This window comes from Physeter macrocephalus, chromosome 2 (genome assembly GCF_002837175.3).
Source record: "Physeter macrocephalus isolate SW-GA chromosome 2, ASM283717v5, whole genome shotgun sequence".
NCBI lineage: Eukaryota > Metazoa > Chordata > Mammalia > Artiodactyla > Physeteridae > Physeter > Physeter macrocephalus.
In genome coordinates this window covers 8,423,754-8,433,861 of record NC_041215.1, presented here as the reverse complement: position 1 = coordinate 8,433,861, position 10,108 = coordinate 8,423,754, and the positions used below count along the sequence as shown (strand labels likewise).

At 54.6% G+C, this 10,108-nt stretch overlaps 1 protein-coding gene across 1 annotated transcript in view; it reads left to right on the top strand.

Moving 5' to 3' along the window:
• The window catches only part of COL23A1 (collagen type XXIII alpha 1 chain), a 374,601-nt gene extending 365,283 nt beyond the window's left edge, over positions 1–9,318 (top strand). The window contains exons 20-29 of the mRNA XM_028497974.1: positions 790–852; positions 1,153–1,209; positions 1,474–1,500; positions 2,421–2,483; positions 2,568–2,621; positions 2,798–2,824; positions 5,419–5,472; positions 5,760–5,846; positions 7,788–7,826; positions 8,264–9,318. Coding sequence (XP_028353775.1) covers positions 790–852; positions 1,153–1,209; positions 1,474–1,500; positions 2,421–2,483; positions 2,568–2,621; positions 2,798–2,824; positions 5,419–5,472; positions 5,760–5,846; positions 7,788–7,826; positions 8,264–8,266 — 474 coding nt within the window. The 3' untranslated portion in view covers positions 8,267–9,318. The remainder of the gene's footprint in view (positions 1–789; positions 853–1,152; positions 1,210–1,473; positions 1,501–2,420; positions 2,484–2,567; positions 2,622–2,797; positions 2,825–5,418; positions 5,473–5,759; positions 5,847–7,787; positions 7,827–8,263) is intronic.
• Positions 9,319–10,108: the final 790 nt, after the last annotated feature.

The window sequence follows — 10,108 nt, the reverse complement described above, 5'->3', positions numbered from 1 at the left end:
TATGAAGAACCTAGGGGCAGGACAGAAATAAAGACACAGACATAGAGAATGGACTTGAGGACATGGGGAGGGGAAGGGTAAGCTGGGACGAAGTGAGAGAGTGGCATGGACATATATACACTACCAAATGGAAAATAGATAGCTAGTGGGAAGCAGTTGCATAGCACAGGGAGATCAGCTCAGAGCTTTGTGACCACCTAGAGGGGTGGCATAGGGAGGGTGGGAGGGAGACACAAGAGGGAGGAGATTTAGGGATATATGTATATGTATAGCTGATTCACTTTGTTATAAAGGAGAAACTAACACAGCATTGTAAAGAAATTATACTCCAATAAAGATGTTAAAAATAAATTAATTAATTAATTTAATTAAAATGGGGGTGATAATCTCCCACTCCTACAAGGGAACACATGGACAGGGCTGAGAATGATTGGCTAACATGTGATAAATACCCTCTGTCACCGTCATTTTTATCACTGCTCTTGTCGTGCGTGGCTAGATGCAAAGAGCTGCCACCACTACATATCCAGTGTCCATCCATGAGGCTTACTCAGCTAGAGAGCTGGTACCAGGATTTGAACTCTGGGTCTTTACTTCCAGAGCCCCTGGCTGCCCCCGCCCCACAGGAAACAAACCCACTGATTTAAGGAAAACTATTTTAAGCTGCAAAGGCCAACTTCTTTCTGCTGCCCGGAAGCCTTATGGGGGAAGGAAAGGGGAGGTGCTGAGCCCCATGGATGGTGATTTTGGTGATGGACAGAAAGGGCTCAAGGCCATCCTATCCTGCAGGGTGCCGACGGCCCCAAGGGGGAGAAGGGAGATCCGGCATCTGACGACCTACAGGAGAGCCTGGTAAGGGGGCTGCTGAGGATCTCTGCTGAGGGCTGGCTGGGGCCCTGAGCCTTGGGACACAAGGGCCACCTGGCCTGACCAAGGCCAGTGCAGTGAGGGAGGGGGAGGGGGAGCCTGAGGCCTGTCTTTGAACCCAAAGGCCAGCACTGGGCCTCCCACCAGGCAGTGCCCTCCTGGGGGCAGCAGGGAGCTCGGCGCCCACACCCAGGCAGTGCTCCTCCAGTGTCGGATGAACTCAAGTGTGGGTGAGTGAGGGATGACGGGGCGATGGGTGACTAATCCACCTCTGACCCTTCCTAGGCCCAGATCATAGTGGAACCAGGGCCCCCAGGGCCCCCTGGTCCCCCAGGCCCCATGGTAAGAATGTTTGGATTGAAGCAGCTGGGATACGAAGAGGGTGGTGGGCTCAGGCCCAGGGGAGGAGAGGATACCCCAGGGGGGAGGGGGCACATCAGACAAGGAGGGCAGAGCCCAGGTCTGGGCTTGGGAGGCCACAGAGGTCAGGGCCACAGGGGCCAGTGAGTGGCCTGCAAGCCTATGTGGCCACTGCAACAGGGTCTGACCTGGAGGTCTGGACCCAGCCTGATGGCCTTTCTGACCTGCTTTCTCCTCCTCCTCCAGGGCCTTCAGGGAATCCAGGGTCCCAAGGTGAGTCCTAAAGCATGGGTAGGAACCCGTCCCACTTGCTGCAGGCTCACAGCCTGGACAGTTCCAAAACGTCTTGCTAGTAGGCAAAGCGAGGGCCCCATGCTCGGCCCTGGACCAGCCCTGCATCTTCCCAGGGCCTGGCCATTCCCAATCCTCTGTAGAATAACCCCGCTGATACCCCCCACCCAACACTTGGCATCTCCATTCCTTGCCCCCTCCCCTAGTACACTTCTGTCTCTCAACTGCCCACACCTGGATATGAGGTCTTGGGTTTGGGGTATATTACATAAAGTCGTGTCCTCTGCTCTTAAATTAAAACCATGAGTGTGGCCTGACCGTGTGCCCTGTCCCAGAGAGGCCAGCTGGCCTCCCTGCATCTCCCTAGTTTACCCCGGGGGAGAGCACATCTCTGCTTCCCGAGCTCAGAGGCTGAATGGGACCTCAGAATCATGAAATCCCAGAACTGAGTCGGGCCGAGCATGTGGCCTGACCAGATGTGCTGCTTCTGGTTCTGTTTTGTCCCGAGGCCTCCCCAGATCATGTTTAGAAGAAGCAGCTGCTGTCAGGGATGGGGTCCAAGACTGGGACTCAGAAACGCAGTTGCCACTCAGCCCTGCCACTTCCTGTCTGTACAACTGGGCCTGTCCCTGCCCCTCTCTGTCCCTCTCTTTCCTCATCTGTGAAATGGGTGTGACCATAACCACCTTCCATGATTACTGAAAAAGCCCACATGTGAGAAAAGGTAAAATGTGCACACCCACATTCTGATTATTTGCACAAGAAGGGAGCCAGGGCCAGGCCTGTCAGAGCTTGGAGTCTGTCCCTTTGCCCTGTACACCTCGGTTCCCACTCAGGCCCCAAGCTTTCCTGTCCTGCCATCTGTCTGGCCCCCTTAACTGATGTCTCCCCTTTGCTTCCAGGGCTTGGACGGAGCAAAGGGAGAGAAGGGCATGTCGGGTGAGAGAGGACACAGTGGCCTGCCTGTGAGTGTCATGAGCCTTGTTTGTCCTTAGAGGTGCTAATTTCTATAACTGTCATGCCTCTTGACCCATTCCTTTTCCACCCAGGGGCCAGCTGGCCCGCCAGGCCTTATTGGGCTGCCAGGAACCAAAGGAGAGAAGGTAACAACCTTCCTTTAATGCCCCCCAACTATGGTGTCACTCAGTCCTGGGGGATCAACCCCGGCACTTCACTGGTCCCTGGGGCCAGAGTTCAGGTTCTGTGGACAATTCACAGGGCTGAACTTCCCAGCACCTCCTTCTCAGCCCCCTCACATCTCCTCTTTGTCTCTTCTCAGGGCAGACCCGGGGAGCCAGGACTAGATGTAAGTATCTCACTGTTCACTGTGACCGGGTCCCTCTCGTGTGTAAGTTTTGCCCTCATGCTGCCCATACAGTAACTTGATCTGGTTAGCTTGGATGTATCCCCCTTCCCCATGGCTGGGACTACAACTGACTCGTTCCGCCCACGTCCCCATTGCTAAGTCCAACACACAGCCCAGAGTAGGTGCTTTGTTGATGGATGGATGGGTGGATGGGTGGATGAAGGATGCATGGATGGTGGGCAAATGAGTGATGGATATAAATAAATGATGGATGATGGATGTAAATAAATGATGGATGATGGATGTAAATGAATGATGGATCATGGATCATGGATGTATGAATGATAAGTGAATAGATGATGGATGGAGGATGGTGGAGGATGGATGGAGGATAGAGAATGGATGGATGATCCATTGGAGTAGGGAGGTGAGAAGAGCAGTGAGGAGCCTGTTGCAATATCCTGGTGAAAGATGATGAGGCTTCAGCTAGTGCAGTACTGTGGGAAGGAGAGAAGGAGAAGTATTAACCCAGTGTTGATTGGATCAAGAGACAGAAAGCACAATTTAAACTCGTTTAAACTGACTCATACCTGAAAAATCCAGACATATGACACATAGATCCAGGGCTCAAGTGTGTCAACACGACCCAACCTCTCACTCTCTCTTGTCTCTGCTTCCTCTGTGTAGTCACCATTCCAGTTTCCACATGGTGATGAGATGGAGCCAAGAGCTCTAGACCTGCATCCCCCTAGGTCCAAATCCTGGAGAAAGGCATTTGCCTCACTCTCTACTCTTTGAGAAAAAGTCTTATCAACTTTCCTTGGCCCCAGCTAGGTTAATGCTGAAATGTCACTTGCCATAAGAATGCAGTGCCCTGACTGGCCCGCCTGCTCACATGCTCCATCCTGGAGCTGGTGGTGGAGTTAGTGAATTGTGAGAAGGGAGGGTGGTTCCCAGGAAAATCAGGTAGCTATTGCAAGGGAAATGGTGACCAGATGCAGGCAGGGCTGCAAGGGCTCTGGCGTCCACCCTAGACTTTAAGGTGAAAATGTCACCATGGAAAGCACCTGCAGACAAGGAAGAGGAAGAACTCTAGACCGACTTTCTGACTGGGAGGGCCACGTTACATCGATGAGAAGGGTCAGGAGAAGACACTGATGAATCCAGCTCAGGCTGTGGACCCAGGGAGGTAGTGGGGGTGGAGCAAAAGGGACTCCATGCCACCAGCTGCTCACTGTGGCCACAGCTGCTCTCTGGGAGGCCTGGAGCTCAGAGTGGCATCTCAAAGCCACACCTACCTGCTCTACCTGGCAAACTCCTGGCACCCACTCCACCAGGCCCTGCTGAAATGGGGAGTCTGCTCAGAAGCCTTACCTGACCTCACACCTGGACAGAAGAGCCCCTCTCCCTGGGACCCCATGGTATCTGGTTCAGACCTCTGTCACTGACCATTGATCATCATCTTCTGCACCCCACTGCCTGCCATGTTAGACTGTGTACCTTTGTACTTTCAGGGTTTTAATTTATGGAGGTGACTTAGTGATGACACAGAGAGGCCAAATGCCTTTGATAGAAGACCTTATAACTTACATTTCCCAGGGAAATGGCATGTCCCACATGGGGCCACATGGAGATGCAGCAGTTCTGGTTGGCAGGCAGTAAGGAGTGAGGAAAAAGGCTAGGCCAGGGCTTTTATTGGTGTTTCTATGGGAAAAGCAAGGCAGAGCAGAGTAAACAGTTTAGGACTGGCTGGTTTAAATAATCCTGGCAGGCTTTGGGCTATAGGGGTGGTCTCTTGTTGCCTGCTACCTGGTCCTGGCATGATTTGGGCCAGGGGAAATATTGACTTGGTGTGTGAGTTAGATAGAGTGGGTAGTTGGGGGATTGATTGGTTTGCATCTGAAAGGCATGCTCCCAGCCTAGTCCTTTGCTATATATAAGAGTTGGCTACCCCTGGGAGAAGCAGCCTCTCCTTATTCAGCAAGATTTTGAGGATATCAATATATCATATTTCTAAAAACAACATAATAAATATAAGAGGGAACATATCAAATCTGGTTTTCTGCCCTCAGCATTCAGCCCAAAGCCCAGTTCCTAGTGGATGCTTAGAAAGGTTGGTTGGGTAGATGAACAGATGGACAAATGAATGGATGGGTGGGTGGGCGTATAAGAGTTTGAGCCAAAGGCAGAGAACAGAGGGCACCATTACTTGGTCTGCTGAAGATGGTGATATAAACTTACATGGGTTTCCTGTGTCTCTGTCCCCAGCCAAGCCTGGGCCAATGCATGCTGCCTCTGACTTGACATAAGAGAAACCCCTTGCTAGCGGTTCTGCCTGAGGGTTTCCATCCAGAAACAGCAACAGTGTTCTACTCTGGAGAAAGCAGTGCTGGTGTCCTGAATGCATGCTTTTCTTTAGGTCATCCTGGTACCCAGCATGTGTGTCACCTAGGAGCTGGGGCTGGTCCAGCTTGTACCACGAATATGCGTGGAGGGAAGGGGCAAAGGTGGGTCGGAGAGGAGCAGAGATGAACAGATAAGCAGAACAGACCTCAAATTTCATCATCGGGTTTATCCTTGAATCCTTTTGTCAGGGTTTCCCTGGACCTCGAGGAGAGAAAGGCGACCGGAGCGAGCGTGGAGAGAAGGTGAGGGAGGTGGAGAGAAGGTGAGGGAGGTGGAGAGAAGGTGGGGGCAGGAGGAAAGAAGGAGGGAGGCAAGTGAAGAGAAGGAAGGAGCAGGCAGAAAAGAAAGGATGCGGGAGACAGGAGCAAGCAGAGAAGGCGGGGTGGGCGGGAGGAGGAAGGGCCCAGAGACTGAGATGCGGGCAGCAGGGCAGGGGTGGCTGCCGGCCCCAGGCCCATCTCTCTGAGAGGCATTGGGGGCACCCTGGGCCTGGCAGCCACCGCCACACCCCATCTCCCTTCTTGCACAGGGGGAGCGCGGTGTCCCCGGTCGGAAAGGAATGAAAGGCCAGAAGGGCGAGCCGGGACCCCCAGGCCTGGACCAGCCATGTCCAGTGGTACGTGTTGGCGAGACGTGGGAGCCCCAACCCAGGTCTTTGCCGACTCCTGCCAGGGTGGGGCCATGTCTTCCCTGTACTCAGAGCTCAGCTGCAAGTCCCAGGGGCCCCATGGGTCCCGCCCTGTGGGGCCCACACTGCGGGGCCACCCCTGCTGTCTCTGCTGTCATGGAGGCTCCTCTTGCTCTGGTCCTGACCCCTCCATGGGCGAGGCTGAGGACCCACCCTGTCTATACAGAGGGAAGCCTGATCAGGGACAGAGCTTCCTTGGACCTAAAGGGGGATGGGACCACCCTCACCTCTCTGGGGGTTTCTCCCATCCCAGAGGAGGCTTTTGCTGGTCTGGGTAGCCCCACACTCATCCCCTGCATCCCCTCCACATGCCCCAAAGCCCCTTCCCTTCACAGCCTTTCTCCTCTCCTGCTTCTTTACAACAGCCTCTCACGGCCCACCAGACTCAGTACCTGAAATAACCAAAGTTTGGTTCTCTTTTTCTAGAAGGCAGGGAGGGTTTACATGTCAGACTCTTCCAGTGGAGCTCAGAAAAGACAGGAAAAACAAAACAGCTGAGTTTTCATACTAAAACTCAACAGATACTCAAATCTGGCCTTCCCCGCCGGAGACATGGAGCCACGTTGTGTACCCCTTCCAAAGGGGGGGTCAGGAGCAGGGACCCCCGAAGCCCAGTCCTCTGACCTCAAGTGGGTCATTTGGCCCTCTGTTCCTCAGTCTCCTCATCCATGCAATGGGGGTGCTAATCCCTAGCTCCAGATGGCTTTGAGGAGGCAATGGGAGAAAACAGAAAGAGCAAAGCAAGAGACAAGCACACACTGAAAGGGCCAGGGACAGCAAGGGAACAGGGTGGCCCAGCCCCGCAGCCCCAGGCCCTGGGCCAAGACTTCCCTCCAAGTCATTAAGACTTTGTCTTTGAAACAGGAGAATCTTAAATGCGGAGGCAGGCGAGGGGCGCCAGGCTCCAGGGGCCTGGCGAGGGGCAGCAGACCCTGCCCTGCGGTATGCGGCCTGGCCTGCAGTGTGCTGTATGCTGTGCGCCGTGCTGTGCTGGGCATTCTGAGCTGCCTGTGCCCGCTGCTCTGCCCTGCCTTCCTCCATTCTGCCTGCCTTTCCATTCTTCCCCCTCCTCCCACTTCCCTTTGAGTCCCAGCCTTTGCCCCTGGTGGATGCATGGCAGTGCCGGGGGTGTGCTCCCACGTGTCTGAGGTCTGCCTGTGTGCTTTGGAACGGAGTGAAGTGTTGTCCACTACGGCGCCCACCAGGGACGCTAGGCTGACTGATGGGTCAGGCTTTGTCCGTCTCCAGCTCCCCACCTCTGGACCACCTGAGGAAACCCGCCCCCCTGCTTGTGTCTGGTGCCTCCAGACGATCCCCACCCCAACCCCCCACACACACCTCCCCACCCCGGCCCAGTGTCCACCCTGACCTCAACCTCCCCTGTCTGCCACTCAGATCCAGACACAGGGACCAGGACAGGCCAAAAGGGAATCCCGTTTCCTAGACTGTCCTTCAAATACTCTTGGACACATGCCTGAGAGCTCTCAGGCCCCCAGTGTGAGCTGTTAGAGCCACTGTCACAGCTGCCAGACAGAAAGCCTTGCAGCCCCTCGCAAGGACCAGGGCCAGGCCCTACTCCTGGCCTGTGGATGTCTGGCATGGTGCCCTGTACCCCATGGTGTTCTGGTTCTGCCCACAGCACACATGTCCCAGCAAAGCCCATGGGGGCACGCTTGGAATAAGCACAGAGAGGGGCTGTCATGTCCCATGACCTGACTACCCAGGTGGACAGGGCAAGCATTCGGGCCCTGACTCAGTGGGGTCCGGTGGCCTCAGGTGGCAGCTCCCTACACCTGGGGCAGGAGTGTGTAGGGCACAGAGAGCTGACCAGCCCCCCATCCTTGTCACTGAAACCTTCTTCCTTTCCAGGGCCCTGATGGCCTGCCCGTGCCTGGCTGCTGGCATAAGGTACCTTGCAGGGAAGAGTCTCCAGGGCAGGCTGGGAGGAGTGGGGGGCCCAGGGGGCCTCAGGGCTGGGTGCCTGCTGCTCCACACACAATGACTGAACAGCCTGGTCTCCCTGAGATGACCCTAGATTTGACTCTCCCATCACGTGGCCCCAGGCCCGGGGCTGTGATACTAGGTGGTTGTGCACAGACCACCCGCTTGATCATAAAGGGCTCACTCAACGCCTGGCCCAGCCAGTGCAAAGCCATCAGCACCCGCTGGGACTTTGTCCATACCGCCCCCCTGAGAGGGGGTGGAATCCAGGAGATTGGGATGAGAGGATTGGGGGCGCAGCTGTTCCTGAAGAAATGAGCAGGACGGGGATGCCCAGACGGGGGGCAGGGCCTCTGGGGCTTCCCAGTCCCCTCCTCACCTTCAGTCTTTCCCTCCTTTTCCAGTGATCCCAAGCACGCATCTCACAACCTGTACAGATCTGTGTGGACATTTTTAATTTTTGTAAAAACAAAACAGTAATATATTGATCTTTTTTCACGGGATGCACCACCATACCTGTGGCCTTTTGACATTTGAGAGTGTGCCCAGCCCAGCCCCAGAATGATCAGCATGTGAAGCTGCCAGGAAAGTAGACAGGCCCACTGGGGGCAATGTGTACTTGAGGGGCACCCTCAGGACTTGGCTTTCCCGGGAAGGAGATGAAGGTGAAAGTGCCTGGCTCAGGAGAGGCTGCAAAGATGCCAGGTTGGGCCTTCAGTCACCTGATTAGCAGAGACTCTGGCTGTCCCGCTGCCCTGCAAGAGCCTGCCCTCTGAAGCTCTGGAGTCCAGGATCCACGCCATCCAAAAAGGCTCAGGGCATGAAAGGCAAATGCAGCTGCTCCTGGCCTCTCTGGCCTCTGCACTCAGCCACAGCCAGCTGACAGGACTCCCACCCACCACTTGCAGCTGGACACGGGGAGCTGTGGGAAGCACCCTAAGGGGTTGAGCTCCCGCCAAGTTCCGTAGGCCTCAGGAACCAGCCTGCCTTCCGTGAGAACAAGTGTCCTCTGGCCAGGAGTGGAAGCCAAGCGCTGTGATAACTACCACATGGACCCAGCAGCAGGGAGCCCTAGGATCCCCAAATGTGGAGGTCCCAGGCTGGAATGTCCGTTGTTCCTGTCTCTCCACCACCCACAGCAGGGACCTGATGGGACTTTGCCAGCCTCAAGCTCAGAGTTTGGTTCTCACTGACCCCAAGGCTCCCACCCAGGGGAACTCTGGTCAGCCTGCCAAAAATGAGTCCTCCGAGTGAGCTATGCAAATGAAGAGAGCCTCAGGGCTGCTTCCAGGCCTGCCTAAGTAGGGCACCTATGCCCTGAGCCAATGATGCTCTGAGAAGAGGCTTCCCCACCTCTGACAAGGGTTCTCGGCCACCAGCTCCAGCCCAACCACTTGCTTCCCCTCTCTGTGTAGATGGAAATTGCTGCGTGAAATAAACAACCAATGTGTGTCTTGGGTATGCCTGTCCTTGCAGACTGCCCCTAGCACCATCCCTAGGTGAGGTTTCAGCCTGGCTTTTGCTGCGTGGGGAGGGATAAGGGAACTCTCCCTGGGCCAGAGCCACCCCAGAAACCAGAGGAAGTAGTTCAGTCTCACAGCAAAGATGGGGTTTGGAGTTAGGAAGACACAGACTCAAGGCCTAGCCCTGCTACATACCACCTGAGCCTTCTGTGCAGTCACCCATGTCAATGAGCCCCTGTGTTTCCTCTGATCTCATGACCCGTGACTGCTGCATAACAAATCACCCTAAAATTTGTTGCCTTAAAACAATGATCCTTGGAACCTAGAAAAATGGTACAGATGAACCGGTTTGCAGGGCAGAAATAGAGACACAGCTGTAGAGAACAAACGTATGGACACCAAGGGGGGAAGTGGGGGGGGGGGGCGGTGATGAATTGGGAGATTGGGATTGACATGTATACACTAATATGTATAAAATGGATAACTAATAAGAACCTGCTGTATAAAAAAATAAATTAAATTTTAAAATTTTAAAAACAAACAAACAAACAAACAATGATCCTTGGGAATTCCCTGGCAGTCCAGTCATTAGGACTCGGCACTTTCACTGCCGGGGCCCAGGTTCAATCCCTAGTCAGGGAATTAAGATCCCGTAAGCCACGCACCATGGCCAAGCAAACAAAACAATGATCCTTTCTGTTTCTCTCTTACAGTTCTGGGGGTAATGGGCTCAGTTGGGCGGTTGTCACTCAAGTTTTCCCACACCTGGCTGTTGATGTTGGCTGT